General features: G+C 36.2%; 2 protein-coding genes across 6 annotated transcripts in view; both read left to right on the forward strand.

Annotated features, from left to right (window-relative positions):
• The first annotated feature begins 831 nt into the window (after positions 1 to 831).
• On the forward strand, positions 832 to 11,738 carry LOC149070409 (uncharacterized). 5 transcript variants are annotated; one of them, XR_016195058.1, is made up of 3 exons: positions 832 to 1,938; positions 2,189 to 2,481; positions 11,493 to 11,738. XR_016195058.1 is itself a non-coding variant. In XM_089249677.1 (2 exons), the coding sequence occupies exons 1-2, from the start codon at positions 2,331 to 2,333 to the stop codon at positions 11,606 to 11,608; spliced, it is 267 nt and encodes an 88-aa protein (XP_089105803.1). In that variant the 5' UTR covers positions 832 to 2,330; the 3' UTR covers positions 11,609 to 11,738. The 5 variants fall into 5 exon arrangements, 3 of the variants coding, with proteins under 3 accessions (XP_089105803.1, XP_089105805.1, XP_089105804.1); XR_016195057.1 differs by lacking the exon at positions 11,493 to 11,738 and adding an exon at positions 3,768 to 4,213; XM_089249677.1 differs by having other exon boundaries at positions 832 to 2,481.
• Positions 11,739 to 17,204: 5,466 nt separating this feature from the next.
• LOC149070410 (PAX3- and PAX7-binding protein 1) overlaps positions 17,205 to 23,760 on the forward strand; it is a 53,334-nt gene continuing 46,778 nt past the window's right edge. Inside the window, exons 1-3 of the mRNA XM_089250237.1 lie at positions 17,205 to 17,594; positions 21,520 to 21,692; positions 21,788 to 21,890. Of these exons, the coding sequence (XP_089106363.1) occupies positions 17,300 to 17,594; positions 21,520 to 21,692; positions 21,788 to 21,890 (571 nt within the window). The 5' untranslated portion in view covers positions 17,205 to 17,299. The remainder of the gene's footprint in view (positions 17,595 to 21,519; positions 21,693 to 21,787; positions 21,891 to 23,760) is intronic.

Consider the following 23,760-nt stretch of genomic DNA (forward strand, 5'->3'; position numbering starts at 1 on the left):
TAGATTCGCCCTCGGAGCGACCTCACTCGCAGCAACGTGTGCAATTCAAGGTGAAGTTGGTATCTCCACCTTTGAAGTAAGGGAAGCAAAATCAAAACTATCATACGTCGCCCGACTTTGGTCACTGGATGATCGTAGAGTGGTGAAAAAACTCTTCATCTACTCTTTCTATTGCCTCCAAAGTACATCCTGGTGGCGTAGGACCAACTTCCTCGGTAAAAAGTATCTTAACACGCTAGTGCTACAAAACATCCAGTGACCAGGTCGAGCAATTAAAACATCGATTCGCAAGAAGGCCCACGAATTGTGGAGGCAAGAAGTACTAAAGAAATCATCATTGAACTACTATTGCAGGCAGTTAGCCTATTCCTGGGAGAGCGCGTATGATGGATCTCTTCCATCAATACTCTTCTTCAAAGCCCGGACTCGCTCACTGGAGACAAACCATCGTCTTGCTAAGTTCACTGTGAACATGGTCGCTACATGCCCTCTCTGCAGGATGAACGAGGAAACCATAGAACACATCCTATTACAGTGTCCTGAATTGTCACGCTGCCAAATGTACCTACACGAGCCTCCAGATGCAGATGACGTGTTGCTTTTAGACTCGGTCTAAACATAAGAAGACCATCTGACAAGGAAAAAATCGTGAATGACACGGAAGCACTGCTAATGCAGTGGCATAGCAAAAGAAATTAACTACGATGAGAAGAGGCACCGGTGTTGCGGTGCTAGCCGTTACAAAGGCATCCTTATCCTTCACCGGCGGAGCGTTTGGAGAGCAAAGTGAGCATTGCGAGGTTGCTTTAAAATTGGCGAAAAGGCTTAGAATTGAAGGTTGGCGAAGAAAATCGCATTCTGCTTTTTTCGTTCAGCCATTTTTTCGTCAACGTCTTGTGTTTGTCGTCGTTTTCTTGCTTGTTTCTGCTATTTATTTTTCTGTTATGTCATCCGATCATGGAAATAAACGGCCCTTATCAGGGCCAAATACCTCTTCTAACGCGGGGAATCGCTCAGAATTACGATGCAATTTGTGCGAGTCGGTGTTTTCCTGGGCAAATACCTTGAAAAGGCATATGCGAACAATCCATTCAATTTCGGATATATCTTTATCTGAAACCGACTATACACCGGTCGCATCTTTGTACACGTCCCTGGCTCCCTGCTCTCATCCGAATCGCGTATTATTTTACCTTCGTTTATATTTGTAAATAAATAATTGTTTTATTGTTTAATCTACTGCTTCGAATAATATAGATATGTCTCAAAACCAGCTCACATAGCTATAGATCCACGACACGACTCTATTCGATGTGCGCGTATTCATCAGAGGATGTCTATCCAATCTTCGCACATGGGTGACCAGGACGATGTACTTCTTCCCTTTATTTCTCTTCTGATAATATTTTTTGCCATGCCTCGATCATCCGTCTGTGCAGTTCGACAAAACGACCGCGTCGGCGGCGGAAACGATTACGTCATCTACGAAGTAATCACCGACGATTTTTTGGCAGGTGGCATCTCCAAGTTTCGCGTTTCTTCGTACGACCTGCCTAATTACGTCACGTATTATATCTCGGCAGATTACGTTACAGAAGTCGCCTTTTTGAACCCGGAATACCAGACCAGAAATTATGTGAGACATCCCTTCGTATTTTTCAACGGTCATCTCCAATTTGAGCCCGGATTACGTCTGTACTTATTGGATGAGGTTTTGCCAAGTGATGGCTTTTCTACGAAAGCAGAAAGCACTTGCAGCGATGCACCATTACTTGGACAGGCCGAAACCCAGTTCGTTCGGCGTGATCTGGGAAGACGCCCAATGTAGACTGAGGGGCAATCTCCCGCTCTTGGGAGATTACGAAGACATCGTCGTATCTGAAAGCGAATTCAGGCAGGCGTTTGGTCATCCCCAACCTTTGACGATAGTGAGCAGCAGTAAGTGTTGCTTCTCATTTAAAAAAAAAAAAAAAAAAATTTAAGTTTGTTTTGTTTTATTCAATTGGTTTCAATTTTAATTCTTCGTTTAGGGAGATGAACGATTTTTTGGAGAGAGGGGGGGGGGGTTGAGTAAGTTTATTCCCATAATTTTATCCTTAGTAAAGTTTTATAATAATTTTTTTATCCTTACATTGTTTTTTGTTTTTTTTTTTAATCTGGTTTCTCTTTTTTTTCTGTCACTGTATAGCACATAGTCACAGAAACGGTGAAAAAACTAGCAGTGCATGGTTGGCGTCAAAATTTCATTTTGTTCATAAGCTGATCTATCCGCCATTTTTTCCTCACTTTTTGCGCTTTTTTTTTATCGAGGATTTATTTGTTTCGTAATTATGTCGTTCGATGACCAAAATAAACGGCCAACATCGGCTACTGTTAGTGCGTTCAGAATGTATGCAGCACAAAATATTCTTCGCAATCATCTGACTGAAAGCAATGGACAAGAAATTCAACATGAGCAGCATGTATTTTCATCGGTCCAAGGTGAGTTGATTCGTTTGTTAAAATTATTCGTTAATAAGAGTTGAAAATCCCGATTGAACAAATTGTGTAAAACTGCCGTTTCCATTCCTTAATTCGAGGAAAATCGTTTTATCGGGGGTAACATCGATGCCGATGTATGCACAGAAACTTCGTAAAAAAAATTCGTCAAATCCGGGAAATCATTGCACGACTCAATAAATTTGCTAGCCAGGGGCGTTCTAAGTGTATCACGGGCACCAGAGGCGTACACAGTGTAGGGGGACGTGCCCAGGGACGGGGGAGCGGGTCGAGTGGCCCGGGAGCTGGGACCAGGAGGGGTGTTCCAAATTCACCCTCTAACTATTTCTACATTGGCGTGCTAAAATGCCTGCTTGCCCCGGTTGACAAAGTATCTAGTTGAGCCCTGGCCTTGCCCCTCCCCAAGCTGACCAAAAATTAATTTATCGAACACTCCTGACAGCCCTCCATGCAAACAATTTTTCCTCCATCTGGCTAGAAATTGTTGGAAACATTGAAGAATTTGATAGTGATAATGAAAATTGAACATTTACATATTAATCTACTTCAATTACCAACCTTTAATACGAAATGCAGATACTAAATTCTGTACATTGTTTGATGCTTTCTGATACTGAAGAAAGGTCACTTTTGAATTATACAGGTAATTTTTGTAATTCTGTTGAAAACAGATGTTATATCAGGAATTGGTCACTAAAATTTGCCAAGCATGGTGGAAAATATGAATATTCTCTGCATGCTGATCTCAGTTACGGTTTCCTGGTGTGCTGGGAATGCAGTATTCGAATATTATAAAGCTGTTATTGCAATTGGCATATTTTTTGTTACTCTCCAGGAGACAAAAATATTTTTTGTTCACCTCACAATCAAACTGTCAGTGACTACAACTTTAAAATAACTGAAGAGTGAAGTTATGTCAGGCCTTAACCCTTTAAGTAGTTTTTTAAATTTTCCTGGTCTGCATTGCAACTGCAAAGCTGTTAAAAAATTGAGATATTTTGGGATGACCGTAATAAAGCAGATCAAGTTTGATGAGATATCTCGGTATTGTCACTGTGAAGGTTAACTGCGATTTTTGTGGGGGAGAGGACCAAATGTGATTTTTCTGCTCCCGCCACTTTAGAATTTGATTGATGATTTTACACCTGTGTTTTTGTTTTCACCAAAAATTTGCTGCCCCTTTGAATTTGTTTTCCCCTTTGCCCTCCCCACCCCAGTTCTGGCTATTCTGTGTTTTTGAAATGCATGATTTTTGTTTGTTTTTTTAGATTTTAATCTTTGGTAAGGCAGTCAAAATATTTCTATCAAAAGCATCAGAATGACATAAAAGAAAGAATGTGTAAGGAGCCCTTTGTGTCATAGATCAGCAGATGCACTGGCCAGAGATGTTGCAAAAGTCAGGGTAGCAGAAAGATGAATTCCTGCTGAAATAATATTAGGGTCATTCCATTTCAAATCACCCAGCAAAATGCCAAAATGACACCCATAGTCTCAGATTTCAATGATTTTTTTTTTATTTGTTGCATTTACCATCCTTATTAACCGTGTGAAATATTATTTGCATATCTCTAAAACTTTTTGAGAAAAAAAATGTTGAAATTTATCAAAAACTGATGCAGATGACTTTTCCGAGGCTCAATTTTTAAGCGGCATTGTTTGAGAAAATAAATCATAACTTTTTCAATTTTCAATATATTCAAGTGAAATTTTCACTAAAGTGTTCACAAAAACATACAGAATATGAATAAAAATAATTCATACACTTACATTTGAAATTTACATGCAATAAAATTATGTAAACTTTGTTTTTGTGGAACTTTTCGTTAGAAAAAATACAATTTTTCAAACGTATTTTTAGACCAGAGGCACAGCAGTTACCAAAACAACTTTTATTTTAAATTTCTTCTAAATATATGAAGTAAAATACTGGAGAAAAAAAATAATGGTTTTTTGACCGTTAATATGTTTATTCTGGCTCGCAACACAAAATTCATCGAAATAAGACTGGATCGTTCCGATTTCAAATCATTCAGCTAGATACTGAAATGCAACCCATCATCCTAGATTCCAATTATTATTTTTTATTTTTTGCTTCTACCATGCTTGTTGACCATACAAAGTTTCATGTACGTATCTCAAAAACTTTTTTTAGAAAAAAAATGTTTTCTAACGTCACGAATGACGTCTCTTAGGCTAACCCCATTCAAGCAATATTATTTGTGAAAATATATCATAACTTCGCAGATTTTCAATATATTCAAATGAAATTTCCACTAAAATGCTCACAAAAAAATGCAGATTATGAATAGAAAAAATGTAAACCTTAGAGGGAAAAAGTCATTTAAATTTTATTTATTTATTTTTTTTATTATTATTTTTGAGACAATTTTTTAAACACTTTTTTTTGGATGCACAGCATGAATTTTCAATTTTATTTAAATTTAATCCTATTAATATATTAAGAAGATTAGAAAAGTAAACATTATTTTGACAGTTAATACATTTGAGTAACAAAACAATTGTACTTATATGACTACATTAATTATATTTGTTACATTTTGACTTAATATAATGATTCATGCTTAGTAAAAAGAAATTTATTTCATTATTACTAAGCATGAAGCAGTATTTTATTTTTCATGTACGCTTATACATTTATTACAGTATTCATTAAATTAAGTTTCATGAGTAGTTAATGCAATAATTCAAAACAATTAATAAATTTTAAAATTCTAGGATTAAATGAATTCATGAAATAATTAGAAATGTTAATGTAATGTGTCAAATGGGAGTTGGTAAAAAAAAAGGTTTTGAGTGAATAAAATAATTTTTCAAATTAAACCTTCATATTCAGATTCTTAGAAGTGTTCAAATTCCAAATAATTTCACTTTTAATTTATCTATAAATATTTCTTATGATGCAACAAAGGCGAACTTTTGCAATCTGATATATTTTTGCATAAAGAATTATTTTGTATTTGATAAATCCAGATAATATTAATCATATATATAGATTAATTTTTGAAGTTTTTTAACATGATTAATTATAAAGTTATTTTACCACACCAGTGTTAAATTAAATTTCAACGATTTTTTTGCAATCTAATTTTTTAATGCAAAGGTTTAAATTTTCTTTCCTAGTCATAATCTACATTTTTTTGTGAGCATTTTAGTGGAAATTTCATTTGAATATATTGAAAATCTGCGAAGTTATGATATATTTTCACAAATAATATTGCTTGAATGGGGTTAGCCTAAGAGACGTCATTCGTGAGGTTAGAAAACATTTTTTTTCTAAAAAAAGTTTTTGAGATATGTACATGAAACTTTGCATGGTCAACAAACATGGTAGAAGCAAAAAATAAAAAATAATAATTGGAATCTGGGATGATGGGTTGCATTTCAGTATCTAGTTGAATGATTTGAAATCGGAACGATCCAGTCTTATTTCGATGAATTTTGTGTTGCGAGCCAGAATAAACATATTAACGGTCAAAAAACCATTATTTTTTTTCTCCAGTATTTTACTTCATATATTTAGAAGAAATTTAAAATAAAAGTTGTTTTGGTAACTGCTGTGCCTCTGGTCTAAAAATACGTTTGAAAAATTATATTTTTTCTAACGAAAAATTCCACAAAAACAAAGTTTACATAATTTTATTGCATGTAAATTTCAAATGTAAGTGTATGAATTATTTTTATTCATATTCTGTATGTTTTTGTGAACACTTTAGTGAAAATTTCACTTGAATATATTGAAAATTGAAAAAGTTATGATTTATTTTCTCAAACAATGCCGCTTAAAAATTGAGCCTCGGAAAAGTCATCTGCATCAGTTTTTGATAAATTTCAACATTTTTTTTCTCAAAAAGTTTTAGAGATATGCAAATAATATTTCACACGGTTAATAAGGATGGTAAATGCAACAAATAAAAAAAAAATCATTGAAATCTGAGACTATGGGTGTCATGGCTGGGTGATTTGACATGGAATGACCCATTACTTGAAAATTCCAGAACGTTTCACGTGCAGCACTAGGAAAGTTACTTGGGACATACCAATAATTCTCCTATCAAAGCACAGAGGTAAGAAATTGCAAGTGACTTGATTTGTCGTTTTTTTTCCCCCTTTAATACATCTTTTGTAGTTGTTGAGCTTATACCTCTGTTTAATATTTTATGTTGGCAGCAATGAGCCATTAACATGCTAATTAACACACCTAAATTTTTGTTTCTATATTCAATTCTTTTTTTTTCTTCAGAAATGCTAGACATGAAAATTACCGAGACAAACAATCTAAAAATCAATGTTATTTTAGAAATAATAGAAGCATGGCCTCCACTACGGCCGGCTCAAGCTTAAATGCCATCCGGGTGCAAAGCCTCATGTGCCACACCTAAAGAAGACTCTTGCTGCAGGAGGCAAGAGTCAAATCATTATACTGTTCTTAATTCTGTTCCTCGGAACCACATATGATAGTATGGCTCTGAGGTATAGAATTTTGCCAGATAACTCAATTCACATTTCAGCTCTTGTTGATGAGTCATCGTTGCTGACACTTTATAAATAGAAAATATAATGAGGTAACTTTTATTTAAAAAATTGTTTTTAGGCCGTTTTTGTTGTACAGAGATTGGACTACTAAGAATCAGAATTTGAATTCATTTGACATTCAGGAAAATTACTCGATAACATCAAATAAGAATATACTCTATCACAAAGGGCGATAGAGTACATTCTTGTTCTGGTATCACTGTCCCTAAGCTCTATCTTACAGTTATCTCATCTCAACAAATATATCAGAAAGGTGTGTCTTAAAAGCATGATATATCATTTGCAGAGGGGTCATGCAAGTATTACGTCAGCATTGAGGGGAGAGGGGTTTCGGATTTGCTTACTTTTGATGACAAGGGGGAGGGGTTGAAGGTTGCTTATGTCATCAACCGCCCCTTTTTGAAGATATGAAATATTCTAAGCTGCTGACGGGGGCAGGGGGGTCAGTGTTTTGCTGACAGGGGGGGTGTCAAAAATGGCTGAAAATCTGCTTACGTAATACTTGAATGGCCCCAGAGCCGTATTTACAGAGGGGCTTAGCAGGCCCAGGACAGCAAACTCAAGAAATAAATAGTCACAGGAAAATTGGTATAACGGGAGGAGGACTCCGAAATTGACAAAAATGTACATCCGCCTCTGCCCAGGGAGAGAGGGACTGAGTCAGCGAGTGACCAAAAATAGTGGCCTTGAGTTTGCAAGCATGTACAGGACCAAAGTAAACTCCATAGAGTTTTCAAGCATGTGAGTGATCAGGCAAAAAGTGAAATAGAGAAATCTAGGGACCAGGTGAAAAGGAAAAGCGGGATGAAAAAAGTAAGAAACGGGTATGTTTACAGGTTGAGAAATACTCGCTGATACTGGGCTATAGCCCTGCAAATTTGAGAAATAAATGGTCAAGAAAATTTGACAAAGATGAGTGGAAGGTGGCAAAATTTTTGTAGCCCACAGTCAGCTAAACTGTAAATTTGCCTCTGGTCATGTGAATTTTTAATATTCGAGGTTTTAACATTTTTTGATGTCTAACTGAAGCCTAGGCTGCCGTCCCTTACAATCTGCTGCTCAGGTGCACCGCACCCCTTGTAGCCTTGCTTAAGCTACACGTGCCCCCCCCCCACATTTGGCAGCAGTGCCCCTGACGGCAGAGATGCCATTGACACGTTATAACGTGTCAAATACTTGGAATTTCGGAAAAGGAAACGTAAAAATTTTGTTCACACGTCCTCCGGGATGCGTTCATTCTTAGTTCTTAGAAAAAAAAGGAGAGAGGAAAAAGCTCCCAACTTTTTTTTACCGTATATCGTGATCCCTCGACCTTGAAAAACTGGTTTTACTACTTTGTACACTACTGTATTGATATACCTGTGGGTTGTTGAAGATGAGAGATATTTTTGGTTGCTTCTCTGAATGAGGGGCCGTGTACAGAAGTTTTAAATTTCGGATTTTTATTGCCCTGCAAATTTTTTCCCTTCCTGCTATATACGGGAAATTACGGTACTTTTGCAGTGATCGGCCGGCATTCAAAGACCGTGTTTATGCGGCGTAAATTTGTCTTGTTCCTACAATATTGCGAATGCGCGGTTTGTTTTTTTTTTATCTTAAAGGATTGGAACATCCTTTCAAATTGTAAAACCTTCCCGATACCGTGGAAAGAAACCGAATCTGTAAAAACTCGATCTTGAATATCTAGTTTTGTCATCTAGCTGCTATGCGGTAGTCACCATTTCGCATCGCAAAAATCATGGGTGTGTAAGCAGAATCGGAGGGGGCACAAGGATCTAATTCTTCACAGATAGTATAAAATAAATTATTTTATTCCAATATTTTAATTCTCTACAAAAATAGTTTTAATTTTGATCCCTGGGAGGGGGAGGGGGGAGAAAGAGGTCCCTTATAACTTCCCCCTAAATTTTGCTTTTAATGAAAATCTGTGTTTGGAACTTGCGATTGTGAAATGGTAATCGACTAAAAATGTGATTTTTCTAAAGATTTCAAATTTGGAGTTGGCTATTCCTTTGAAAAAGCTTCTGGTTGCCATGGCGATCACACAGACCTACAACACAAATATGCATACATTGAACTTCAAATGCACACATTACCAGATTGGAGAATAGATACAGGGCCACAACTGGGATGGGCAGGCGGGCCTAGTGTCCTGGGTTCTGGACTAGAGTGGCGCACCAAATTCACACTTTATAACTGCTTGTTCTATATTATATGGGTGTGCCAAAATGTGTACTTGCCCGTTTGAGAAAGTATCTAGTTGCGGCGCTAGATAGATAACACCACCTACTGAACACAAAACACTCCAAATGCTGGGCACGCACACATAAGCACACTTAAGTTTCTTCAACACAAATCTGACATAGCACCCACATTCAGGTGTTAAAATATGTGGCAGTTAAATGGTGACAGATCAGAGTTGTGGACCATCAGGGAAGGAAAATAAAATCATTTTAGCAGGATAACCAAAGTATGAATAGGGAATGAGAAGATAAGTGTCTGGAGAGGAGAGAGAGAATCTGATTTGCTTTAAATTTGATCAGAAGATATTGAAAATGCTAAGATATTTAAAAAAAAATGTAAAATCAATCAGAAGGGAATTCATACATTGATTATTAGTAAATACATAAATGTGTGCATTCAACTGTTAATTAAAGTGAATCCTGCTTATAACGATTTTCAAAAACCGTCATAAAAAAACGTAATAAATAGGGAAAAACTTTAAACAGGAAATCGCAATGAGAATTACTTATTGTTAGGACCATGAGAATAAGTTGTATCAAGTGGAAAAACATTCTAAATGGGAGAAACGTTATAAGTGGGATCAACTATATATTTGTTTTAGATTTATTACATGTGCGGAATTCCATACGTTAATCATCACACTTCACTTCTGAACTTCCATTCGGTATCAACTAAATAAAATCATTCTCTTGACAAGATTGTTTCTTCCGCTATAGATGGATGCATTTATTATGATGTGTTTCCAACTTGCATGATGTTGCTTAGTAATTTACACATTTTCATTGTTTCACATATTTAATGAGTTTTGGTAAAAAAATAGACAAACACTAGACCTTTTTCACTTTTTGTATTAAAATGTAAAGTCCAACGGTATTTATGTTGGAACAACATATCTATTATTTTGAATCAGCAATTAGTACGCAGAATTCAAGGCTTTATACAAAAAATAGTTTGTTTTTTAATCAGGGGAACTCTTTAAGTGCTAAGTTTAACTCCCTATATTTCTCTACAATTTTTTTCCATGTACAAAATCTAGAAAAAGTGCAGAAAGAAAGCTGTTCTATATCTAGGGATTAAGTTTAAGTCTATATTTTATCCCAAAGATCTTCTATGCTTATTTTAATCAAGAACTTCACATTTCAATAACATGTATACCATACATACTAGGTTACTTTCACTTCAATATAAGTTATGAAAAGGAAAAACAGAATTTAAATCAAGCTGATTCAATTCGCTTTCCCCCATAGCTCAAGGCTTGATAAATCCTAGTCGATGTGGCAACTGTAAAATTGGTATTTCCGTCTGAAATTCATGTGATTGCTAAAAGGGAGTTTTAATTTTAAGCAGGAGGATTTAAATTTAGTTTTTCTAAGGGTGACTCAAAATTTTCTGATTTCATTGCAGTGTGTCTTGCAACATGAGAAGAAGTCATTATGTCTCTGAAAAGTTGAAAAACATTATTTAGGACTGTTTCGAGGAAAAATCATGCTTGGGATTTTTTTTTCCTTTAAGCTAAAAAATTTTTTTAATTCAGTCATCAGGTGTTTAATTCATGTACCGTGTGTTCCATAGCTCCCTTGAGAAAGTTTTTCAAACAAAAACTGAATCTGGACAATTAACAGGGAACTGAAGTTTCTTTTTGATCATACATTTGTTTGCCTCCATTGGTGGAAGTTAATTGCAAAAGCAGCAGCTGCACACTTACAGGGATTATAACTGCTAATAATAATCAGATAGCCTATCAGTTTCATGTGCAAGCAAAAATCTTCATCCAGAGTACAGAAATGTTTGTCGGGGAGGGGAGTATTACACTTTCTAATCTCCTACATAGTTTTGCAGACAATGATAATTTGGGGAGGGAAAAAAGATATGGTTAAACCAATACCAAATGATAACATTATACATGATTCCAATAAACCGTTTCTACTGTATTGTGTAAGTAGAATTTTGGCCATTTAGCATTTTTTTTTTTTTTGGTTCCATGCATTGCTAAAGGGAAAAATGAGATTGTTTCACCTGTTCTGCCATCTTTTTAGAAATAGCCCATCTCTTTTGAAACACTGTCTGTTTGCTCACCCTTGCTTGAGTTAAAACCCTATTCCCAGCATCAGCTCACTTGGGCAATTTTCCTGTTGTGGCCGTAGAGTTTGTATTTGTGTTATTAATTGTTACAATTGTTTTCATTCTCTTTCCAGATAAAATGAAAGCGGAAGTCTCTCTCCACAAAACACTAGATGATATCAGAGATTCGTTAGTTTCAGTTCTGGAGAGGAAACAATCACCAAAAAAGACATCATCAACAGGTGTTTGACACTTTTATGCTGAGAAAGCGAAAATGATCAAAAGTCCTTTGTATGTGCATAGTGGCTGCAGTCGTATACATTGTAAATGAACGTTAGCTGATATATATTTTTTTTCATCAATAAATACTTCAGTTTCAATTTATTTTGTGATTTATTTACAAAAATGATGTGAAATTTCTATTGAACTCTCAAGACTTGCTAGGATTTAGAGTGGGGGGGGGGGTGCTGCTTCTATAAGAGTGTTAGAGCTTTAAAATTCTTCTACACATATATCTGATGCCTATTTTTCATTACTGTTTTAATTTGTTTATATTCACCAGATCTTGGTTCTTGAATTTTGATGATATTCAAGAAGTGGAAAGACATTTAAAATGACATTGAATTTTAGAAATACAAAGGAATTCATGTATCGCTTTCTGGCAGGAATGGTAGCCTATTAAAAAAAGAATGCTATTACCCTTTCAGACCTGACTTCAACAATAACACACCTACAGTCAGGGCTAAACTCACTAGATTAAAAATATCTACAGCAAGAAAAAATTTATCAAATTTTGTGCTTTCTGGGTTTTCAAAATGTCTAAGGGGGTCTATCCAAGTTATCTGATGGACCAAGGTAGTAGTTCTGTTCTCGACAAAATGCCAATGGATAAGGATATTTCTTACATTGTGTGCTTATAGCAGGGTGTTCGGTGAACCCACAGTACCCATGAAATGAAGGCCACGAACTCTCCCAAATAATAATTAGTACATAGAAATATAAAAAAAATGAGGATTGTTTTCCCATCTCCAAGCCATCATTCCTCTAATAATTATAGTGATTAAAGCACAAAAATTAGGTGAAACCTGATAACATGAAAGCAGAGAGAAGATTTTGAACAGCTCACAATTTATTTGCGTAATATTTCCTATACTTTAAGTGTAAAACCACAAAGCATAATATAAAGCGTATTTTCTTTCGATATTTTTTCAAATTGTTTTTGACCAAAATATTAAATTTTTTTATAACTTTTGGGGGGAAGGCATGGGTCTTCTGAGCACCTCCTTGTGTAGGCTTCTGCTTGTGGGGCTTGAATCCCAGAACTGTTGTTCTTATATATGTCAGCGGTTCTGCACATTTTTTTCAATGTAGCACATTAGTAAGCATACACAGTAATGATTAAAAAAAAAACCCCTTCGAATTAAAAATATGAACATACAAAATAAATAAAAAATTATAAAAATTCAGAATTGATAAAAGAGGAGATAGTGATTAAAAGCTAATGTGAGCGTTAATTCCAATAACCCAATTGTTGAAATTTTTGAACAAATGGAAAAAAATACGTAGTTAAAAATTTATGACGGACTGCAAATTGTGCAGTTGTGAAAATTGCATATTTTCGAGAAAAAAATTTGCGAATCAATAAAAGCCTCTTCAATTGTCCATCAATGCCGTAGCGAGGAAGGGGGTGAGGTTGGTTCCATCCCCCCCTCGAAATGTAAGAAAAGGCCAATATATATGTAATAACATGGTACAATCGTCTGTTCTACTTTTTGTCACCCCCCCTCCCTCCGAAATTAATTTCTGGCTACGGTCGTAGGCAGAGTCGCAACTAAATGCTTGGGCACCCCCTTATCAATACCTTCTAGAGCAGAAGGCAGCAGCTTCTGCTCTAGACGGTATTGCCCTTATAATGTTGAAGGTGAGGTTAAAGGATGAAATTTTCGTCCCCACTGGTCCGTGGCACCAGACCAACTGTTCGCCCCTGGGGTCCATTGATCTAGTGGCTCTTTTATTGTTAAAACACCATTGATAAGAATAATGACGAAAATGTTTTCACTTCCAAGCTTACACGGACCAACTTTTTCCATGGACCCCCCTCGCTTCAATTACCCTTATGCAATGGTGCTCAACCTTTGGGGGAAGAGTGGGCCACTTTATTTGAAAATGTGTCGCGAGCCACTTAAATCATGTCGAAATATGCCTCGGAGGCCACTTGAGTGATCTCGAGCTAGGCCACGGGTAACTTCAGTGATGTGAAACTGCATCGCAGGCCGTTCAAGTGCTCTGAAACTATGCCACACGTCCCTTAATTACTCTGGAACTGTGCCGCACATTTGATCTGTAAATACGTCGTGGGTTACTTGAGTGGTTCATAAATGTGTCGCGGGCCACTTGAGTGTTGTGGAATTGTATCACTTAAGTGATATAAAATGTGCCGCGGATAATTAAATGATCTGGAAATATGTCGGGTCCACTCAAAAGTGTTCTAGAACTATGTCGTAGGTTGCTCAAGTGAACTGTGTATATGTCGCTGGTCCCTTGAGTGATATTAAACTGTGCCAAGAGTCATTTAAGTGCTGTGCCACCGACCGTTTAAGTGTGCGAGGAACTGTACGGCGGGTTACTCAAGTGATCTGTAAATTTTTACAAAATTAAGTTTGAGGTCGCGGGTCACATCAGATCACTCTGAGTGCCAAATTGGCCCGCGGGCCATGGGTTGAGCATGCGTAATGTAACAACAGCAGAGTGGTATTGAATGCACCCAATATCTCTCAGAGACAAAAATCCACTAAATGACTTTTACTAGAAATGACGTGATAACGGGAAATTTAAAATTTTCTCAGAGTTCTATGTAATTTTGTTCCGTAAAATACAGAGTACATGGTCATGAGGTTTCCCGACAGAGTTCTGTCTTAAAAGATAGCAACACAAAGTCATCTTGGCGACTTGTTTCAATGATGAAAAAGTATGATTTCTTGCCAAATATGGCAAAGTGATAAGTCACTTCCCCAACAGCCAATCGTGTCACTGTGCCTTTTGGCATTAACGGCTGGTCCTATTTCGTTCTCACGTGTTTTTTTTTCAATCTTCAATCGTTGCAATCTTTATACATATTTATTATTATTTGCACTTATTTAGCTATATTTTGATTGTACTTACGCTAAATACCGTAATTATTATTATTTGCGTTTATTCACTGTCATTAAATTTTTGATTTCAAATAATCTGATAATATGCCTTAATGATACGTTTTACATGATAGTACATTAAATGCACTGAAAAAAATTTGAAAATTAAAATTAAATTTCATTATAAAATATAATAAATTTTATCAGATTTTTTTCTGGTTACAACATGATGCAGAGGGAAGCCATATCACACACTGGCAACTCTGTAAAATTCATGCTGCAATCATGTATGTAGTGCGCGTGCGCAAAAAATGGATCAAAACTACTGTTTCTCTGACTAAAGTTTTGTCCAGCACTGTGGCCTTTGATGAAGGCCACCAAATTGCAGACTTTGATAAGGAATTAATTTTAATTTTTCCTATCATTGTCTGTATTTCGGTAGCCAGCCTTTTTCATATAAGAATTTCATCCCAAGTAGTCGCCTGACGTCAAATATGACGTGAAAATTTGGTCATTTTCTCTGAATGACGTCAGTCAAAAAAAAAAAATCACGTCATTTCAAAGTCATTTAATGACCACGAACAATAAAGGTCAGGAAATAACGTGATTCTTGATGACTCAAATGAAATATCAGGTCATTTCATGACCTTATTAGCCATGAAGGTCATGAAATGACGTGATTTTTTATGGCGTAAACGATTTTGCGTCATAAAAATCACGAATTTCTTTCCAACTGAAAAATTCTGTTCCGGATGAAAAATATCAGAATTATCCAAAATGTTTGTTAATGAACCTTCAGAGGGTGTTTCAAAATTACCCTAGGCCTATTCGTTTGTGGTTGTCACAAGATAAATGAAGTACTTTTAATTGCGATTTTGTTTTGAATGGAAATGCAAAATTTTTCAATGAGTAATTGTTCATATAAATTTATCAACGTACGTTATATAAATTATAATTGCATCCATATCATGTTTTTTACGGGCGATCAGAAGATCTATGAAATTTGTCAAAAATTCAAAAAGATGCAACAAATTCATTGAGCTAAAAAAAATTTTTTAAAAACTTTTTTTTTCGATAATTATAAATAACGCAAATAATTATATTTATAATTATATTACTATATTTTTCATGGATAAAAAAGTAAAATAAAACGAAAAAATAACTGCCATCAGCTAAACTCAGCAAGAGATTAAACGGCAATTGTAATATAACTAATCAATACTTTTAAAGTCCTCATTAAATAACACCAACTGGTTACTGCTACGGTAGCGCGATCGGTAAAGGCATGGCGTGAGATACGTAGGGACAATCCGAGAACGAACCAAGTTCGACTCCGACCTGCGCCAGAAAGCGATACTTTTTTTCCCCGTCTCTTCGAATAGCGCCATCTATCTTCTGAAAGTCTAACTATTTGCAAATGGTCATTTTTTTACGTCATTTTTGACGTTTCCAAAATGGACATAATGACCATTTTATCACGTCATGTTTGAGACATTTTATGACTTCCAAAAAACGTTTTTATTGACGTCAGGCGACAACTTGGGATGTTAAGCAAAATTTAAAATAATGTTCCACACCCCCCAATCAAGTTTTTTTTTTTTTTTTTTAACGAAAGCGTAAAGAGTAGGGTGACCATACGTCCCATATTTCCCGGGACAGTCTCGGTATTTTCTCTTTTTTTGGCCGTCCCGACTTTTTGGCAAAAGTGTCCCGGTTTTTCCCGTATTTCACAAGAAGCCTACTTGAATTTTTATTCTTTATTAAAGTCGAAGATTGAAATTATTTTTCAACTCAAATTATTTTATGATAGTTACAACTATATATGGGATATTAATCTCCCACATTTGCCTTGGTAAACGTTTTTTTTTCCGTGGAATACATTTTAATCCACTGCAATTTGCAGTAATGCATCATTTCCCGCCATTGTGATTTTTCCGTAATTTCAACAATATTTGGCAACTTTATTTGGTTTTGGCGTCGTTTTGGCGATAATTGGCGAAGTCCCGTATTTTCCCGTATTTAGAATCCCGATGTCCCGTATTTCTCTCGAGAAAATATGGTCAGCCTAGTAAAGAGAGAGTTTTGAATCGATAACCTTGTTCGTTTATTATTGGAACAGACTGTACTAGACGTGAGTTTTTTTGCCTTTATTTATAAATGTCAGATGGCAGCAGTTGTTCCATGATCGGTTTTGTTGTACTGATGATGTTTTCTTGTCTGTCGGCAGATGGCACTAAAACTTCCAAAGTTTTGAAAAATTGAAAATTCAAGAACTGAGGGAAAATGCTGTCCAGGATACCATAATAAAGGGATCTCAAATTTAAACAGCATATATTCAAGACACTGAGCTATAACTAAAGTTTACTTATAGCTCAGTGATTCAAGAGTGACCAGTCATGTGATATATTATTAGTTTGTATACAAAAATGAGCCATATGATGAATGTAAAGGTCAAAATACATTTCTGGGATATTTTCAATGCACTTGACCGTGGTCTAGTTTCTCATAATGATGCTTGGAAATCCCATAATTTCAAACCAAACATCTTAAACCCTACGCCCGTTAATCCACGAAAAAAAATATATAACTTTGTTGTTTCGCCCAATCACTAGTTGTTTTACATAGTTTTTGTTCATATTGCTCAATATTATCTAGTTTGCGATTGGTCGTTACGCCAATCTAGGTCATCTATTCATTCAGTCGCTGCTCCCAAATGAATAGAGCTGTTGTGTGCTTTCTTGAACTGTCGCGGTACCTCTCGTCAAATTTCACAGCAATAATATAAATATAAGATTGAAAAATAAAAAGCGATGGTGCTGTTTAAGAAGCCGAACAGGAAATTCCGCCAACGAGTGACGCATGCGGATTCAGAAGAGGAAGGTTCTGGAGGAGAGGAAGAGGACAAGAAGCAGAAGAAAACAAAGGAACCCAAGAGTGTTGCTGCGAAAGAAAAATCCTCCTCAGCGGCTCCCATACCTGGCACAAGTGGGATCAATAGCGGCGGCACCAGCAAGAGCGACAAACCAACTGAGACCACTACCAGCAGCAACCAAGGACCCGGTGTTCCTCCAACCAAGTTACTCAGTTTTCACGACGAAGAAGATGGTAAACAAAAGCATCTTCGAAAAAAAAAAAAAAAACCCTTTTTCTTTATGAATATATTTAGAGTTGTCATGTGAATTGTCATTGACACCAGTTAACGTTTATGGTAAAGTTGCTATTATCAATGTGCTTTACAGTATAATGTATATTAATTGAATGGTAAATTCCCAATAGCTAATAGACCTATATAGCCTACCTTCCCAATAGATCTATATGATACACGGAAAACTCCTTTGAAGACTGTACAAACCCCACTTTACATCTCAGTGAGATATCGAAGCGTTCGTGGAGGATGGGTGGGTCTGATAAATTGACTTTTTTCTATATAATCAGCACATTTGAAGAGGCAGATCATAATATGCAATGTTCATGTAATACAGTGCAATATTATAATGATGCTTAATATCACATGATATGCATTCATTAAAATGTATAAAAATCTTGAAATTTTTTTTCTTGTACTTTTTGATGATTAATAAGCGTCCATGCGCATCATCTCGAGCCTTGGGTATCGCTTATGATTTGAAAGCATCCATATGCGTTAATCAGCCAATCATGATGAAAGTCCTTGTATAAATAGACTCATCCTCTGAGCACCATAGCCCTGTACATACACCTTGTTTCTTGAGCAAATGTCCAGTCCAGTTAGTTGCTCCACTATGGTAGTCGAGTGGTCATAGTGACAAACTCACATCATGAGGACTCGGGCCCGAACCCCACCGTAGCCATAGTGGTGGTTGGCTGAAGTTAGTTTTCTGTGGTTCTTAACTTCGAGGCACGAATGCGAGCCAATCTCCCCGTTAAAAAGTCTCGCCCCATAGAGCAACAGGTCTACCACAATACAATTATTCAATCATTACACTTCACTCATAGTTAGAAAAATTTATGGCAGATGGAAGCACTACACACAACAAGTATTACACAAACTTCACAACGTCAGGTTTGCTACACATTCCAACATGTACCAATTTTTTAAAAGTTCTGCAGAGGAATATGGACATGGTGTGCATCTGTGGTTCAGTAGTCCAATTAGTTGTGCTTGTGGCAACTTATGAGATAATGTAATCGTCAAAGTGATATTGAATCTAGAATTGTACGTATGAGATTTACAAGTGATTACGCCGTATATAAGATCTGGAATCACTTAAGATTAATCATTAGGTAATCTGTGTGAACAGAGAAGAATATAATTGGATCAACAACTATTGGGCGTCCATGCACATAACAATGAACATCGCTGACATACATATGCCCTGCAATCTATGAATTAGACATAATACCTGAAACATATAGTGAAAGTGAAATGATTTTTGATTTTTTTTCTTATCCTATTGCATGAAGGAAAGACTTTTTGAATATATTATGTCAAAGTGTGATCTTGGGAAGAAGAGTCTGCTGGTCTCCGCCGGGAATCGAACCCAGCCCTCTTAGAAACTGGGCAGGTGTGCTATCCATATACACCACTAGAGAGAGAGACATCCTTTCTTTTCTTATTTACTTACTTTGGCATGACCTGCTGGAGTAGAAGCTCTGTAACCTCCTTTAAGATCAGCAGATGGCCCCCAGGTGGCAGCAATAGCAAGTGAGATGAGTTTTGATTGAATTTTTTTAATAAAAAATTATCTCCCTCGCTACTGTTGCCACCCAGGAGGGCCATTTGCTGAAGTTAACCGAAGCTACTGAGCCTCTACTTCAGTGTGTAAATAAGGAAGCAATGCTCGTGCCTCAAGTGATATATACAATACAATACAATAGAACTGGGTGTGATTCCCAGTGGAGACCAGTTGACTTTTCTTCCCGAGATCACACCTCGGCATAAGAAATCCAGAAAAAAAGTCTTTTCTTCACACAATTTTTTTTATTGCTGGAACCAGATTTGGCATTATTTGCTAGGGTTACAAGCAAGACATGATACTTGAAATATGTATGTTCTAATGCTAGAGGATGATTGTGACATCTGTTTTAATGTAATCAAAAACTTGTCAACAAAACAATGTACCATATATTGGGAATTTTTTTGACTGCATCAAAACAGCAGTAGTTAGCAAACATCATCCTCTCTGACACTAAAATATATATGTTTCAGGTGTTCTGTCTTACCTGTAATGTTAGCAGATAGTGCCAAATTGGATCTTGCGATAAAAAAAATTGTCACCAAACAGCGGTATACCATTTATTGGGAATTTACTGCTCAATTAATATGCATTTTAATGCAAAGCAACAATGACAATAAACAATAGCAACTTTTGGAAGGGCTCAGTATTTTAAATAGTAAAAACCTTTTTGTCACCCTGTGCAAATTCAAAAATATCATATCTTGGTAAAAAAGAGGGTCTCAGAAATGTCTGTCCCAGTCCTGGCAGCCAAAATCTTTTAGATGTCTCTGAAACCCAATTATGCAATTAAAAATGAAATTTATAACTGGATTCACATACGACCAATGCATTAAGAATCTTTGCCTTATAGCGACATCCAGGGTGCTCATCGCCCTGTCCATGAAAAGTGTACGTAACAGAAAATATCAAGCCATGTGCAACCTAATAAATACACCTGTTTGTCGTCCACTGGCAGTAGCCAAATTATTAGCCATTTGCATATTTGTCCCGCTTACTGTAAATGTTATGCACCCCCTGTTTTAGAGCCTTCCTCAGTATAGCGTGGATCACATTCAGGGTGATTCCATAATTCTCCTTATTGCATTTTTCTGGCAAACAGTTGATTCTAGAGACATGCTTCCAATTAGAAAAATTATCTAAATAACGTGTATATAGAACTCGTATGTCATTCATATTTCTAGGTGTGGTTTAGTTATTAAGATATGAAGCTTTCTATACGGAAACCCTGTGCTCAAAAACCCAATTAGAAAGTTTTGCTCTGTCTCTTCGGCCAGCAAAGAAAATTCCACATTCCTAAGTACAATATTCACTTAAATATTTGAATTTCAAAATCAAGGAGAAGTTGGGAAAGAACACATAAGCGAGGTAAAGAAGTGTTGTTCGTTAGTCCCCCCCCCCAACTTTTCCCTCATTTTCAAATTCAATTACCCCAGTGAATATTGCACTTAGAAACGTGAAATTTCTTTTGTTGGCCTGAAGAGACAGGGCAACAACTTTCTAATTGAGTTTTTGCACTCAGGGTGTCCGTATAAAATTTTTGTAATTTTCATTTTAATAACTATACAACCTCTTGCAATATGAATATAATATATCTGAGTTCTACACGTTATTTGGTTACCTTTTTCTAACTGGAAGTATGCCTCATCATATCAACAGAATGCCTTTGGCAGTAAAATGCGGCAAGGGAAATTATGGAATCATTTTGTATATGCAGTAAAATCTGTCTATAATGGTACTGTAGGGACAGAGAAAAAATACTGTTGTAGACAGTTTGAGCATTCACGCTATTTTTTATTGAATAGGAATGCCGCCGGGACCAAAGTGAATAATGTTATAGGCAGGCTTATTGTTGTATACAAGTTTCACTTTATATAAATACTAGCTATAATACTCGGCGATGCCCAGGTTTTCTTCAGTTACTGGAAGGATTAAAAAAGTTACAAACTGTTATAAAGGGATAAACTATACAGTAACAAACAATTGTAAAGGCATATGCATGTCTGAAATGCATTGCTAGGGAACCACGGTAACCATTCCAAAAGTGATTGTTGCCTGACAGTTTCTTGCTCATTTCAGGCATTTGCCCAGCTCTGAACTTTTAAAGTAACCTATCATTTAATTCGGAGCCCCGTTTAGTATATATGTTAAGTTTGGCAAAGATCAGTCTAAAATTGAAGATTTGTATAGAGAACATACACACAGACACCAAACACACAGAAAATCAATTTTATACATATAGGTTGCCACCTGTAATGCATTATTATTTTTCAATATATCCAATAAATTTATGTTTATTCGTTGATAAATTTCAGATGGTGAAGTGTTCAAGTGCAAGAAATCGAATTACAGCAGGCGACTGGCTAAGAAATTGGAAAAAGAGAGGAAGAAAAGATTGGAAAACACAAGCGATCTGCTACCTTCGGAGAACTCAACTTCATCTGAACAGAGTTTGCTTCCAAGTACCACAACTGTGATTCAGTCCAAAGTGTGTTTGAGTTCAAAAACAGATGTATCTAATTTTTTGACATATATATTTAATATTTATTGTGTACTTATGTTTTTTTTTTTTTCAATTTTCAGAGATCTGATGATATTCTCAGTGGTAAAGATGCAGAGGACATGGATGTCGATGATGACAGCCAGGATGCTTCAAAAGAAAACCCGTTCAAAGATGTTTTGCAAAGTAGGTTTTATAGATTCAGTTTTGTCACATGCCCAAAAGTCAGGGTAGAATCAATTTGCTAAACAAAAACAGCAGGTACCGTAAGACCTCAATAACTCAAACACAGGGATAACTTATTTTACCTGGGCGCGGTAGCCCAGGTCGATAAGATACTCGCCTAAGGTACCTAAGGATGTGTAGAGGTGCCGCGAGTTCGATACCGGTTCGTCCTTATGAGAAAACTTTCTTGACACAGGGGTACAACAGAAACGGCGACATTACCACGGAAAAAATTGCTACCGCAGGGAGTCTCCCGTCGAAAGGTTAGCGTACCAACCTCTTGATGAGTATAGAAAACAAGCCTGCCATTTGGAATCGGCAATAAATTGTAGGTCACGGGGGGGGGGGTCTAATTAGCCCTCGTGTGCAGAAAATGGCAGTGGTGCGACAAAAATGATCGAACTTATTTACCTCAGTAACTCAATATTTATTATTCTGGTGGTTGGCACAATAATGCATTCAGTGGGGGGGGGGGAGGACTTTCCTAACTTGCCACAAGTTGGCTAAACCCTGCTTAAGTCTACTACAATTTGCACTGTGCAGAGCTTCCAACTTTCCACATTCAGAACAGCAATGCCAGATTTCACTACATTCACAGTGCTTCCGGATTATGAATTCATATTGCTCGTTTTCAATTATTGCCATCAGCATAAAAAGAATAAAAACAAAGAAAAGAAATATCGAGTTTGCGCTGTTTTTTTACTGCTAATTCTTTTTTTTTAGAAAGTGACCTTTTTTGCATTACATAAAAAAGATCTTGTTTCATCACACCACTTAAACTATTTTTACTATCTGAAATTTGGCCCGTCTGACTGTGTTTTCACAACTAATTTTTTGAATTGCTCAGGTATTTTGATCAATTAATAAATTTTTACTTCATTGTTCATGATAATGTATATTTAAACATTTTTTTTCATTTGTTGAAGATCGTCCCTCCCACATTAAGGATAGGGTCACTTCTCTTATTGTTGGAAACAAAAACTCACCTGGAGACTACAAAAATAATTTGTAGGTGTGATGATATCTGCAATTTTTGTGTGACTGGACAGTTGAGTAAGCAAGATTGAAGCTTTAATGTTTTTACATTCTACATTTATACACGTAGGCGTACGCAGAATTTTCTCGAGGGGTAGGGGGCTGAATTTTTTTCTTCTGAAAGGGGAGGTTAAATTTTTTTCCTGCAAAATAACTCTGTAATCTTCACTTTGGGGGGGGGGATAACCCCCCCCCCCCCCTTTGCGTACACCAATGTTTCTACATGCTGTGCTTTTTCACTCTATTTGTGATTATCTGGCTGGAAAACATTTCATAGAAAACTGCAGATAATTTTTTTGTTCATTTTATAGATGAAATAGTACTGTTGTACTATGAGAACTATATATAAGTTCTCATAAATACATAAATGATATTCAAAAATTGTGAGGAAGAGATGGAATGAATTCTCACTAACTGGATATCCGCTCTAGTCAGTATGTTTGTGTATAATTTTTTGGATGTCAAATTATCAAGGTTCCACCATATTTGATTTAAGAAACATGCTACTGCTTACTACTTAACCATACATGCACCACGTACACATTCCTCTCTGAAATTTCTAACGAATCGGCACATGCCGGAATGTGTGTATGTGTGGGTCTAACGTATTTATGTTGTCGAGTTGTGCTTGTTTGTGCTGCCATCTGTCTCCCATCTTCTGAAGTGAAGATGGAAATGCTTGAATTTTCGTGCTATGTCAGTATCATTTTGTAGGTCTGCCTACTCTCTGTAGAGACTTTTTCAAATGGCAGACCGGCTCGCATTCGCACCTCGAAGCTGGGAAACCAACTTTGGC

This window comes from Pholcus phalangioides, unplaced genomic scaffold (assembly GCF_987345545.1).
Source record: "Pholcus phalangioides strain wild (caught in Gottingen) unplaced genomic scaffold, Ppha-v1.0 ptg000022l_1, whole genome shotgun sequence".
NCBI classification, from domain to species: Eukaryota; Metazoa; Arthropoda; class Arachnida; order Araneae; family Pholcidae; genus Pholcus; species Pholcus phalangioides.

Excerpts from the sequence above, each read along its gene's own strand:
- LOC149070409 (XM_089249677.1), top strand. The coding sequence starts at position 2,331 with ATGTCGTTCGATGACCAAAATAAACGGCCAACATCGGCTACTGTTAGT. Across the intron at positions 2,482-11,492 it reads TGTATTTTCATCGGTCCAAG|ATAAAATGAAAGCGGAAGTC; the intron begins GTGAGTTGATTC and ends TTCTCTTTCCAG.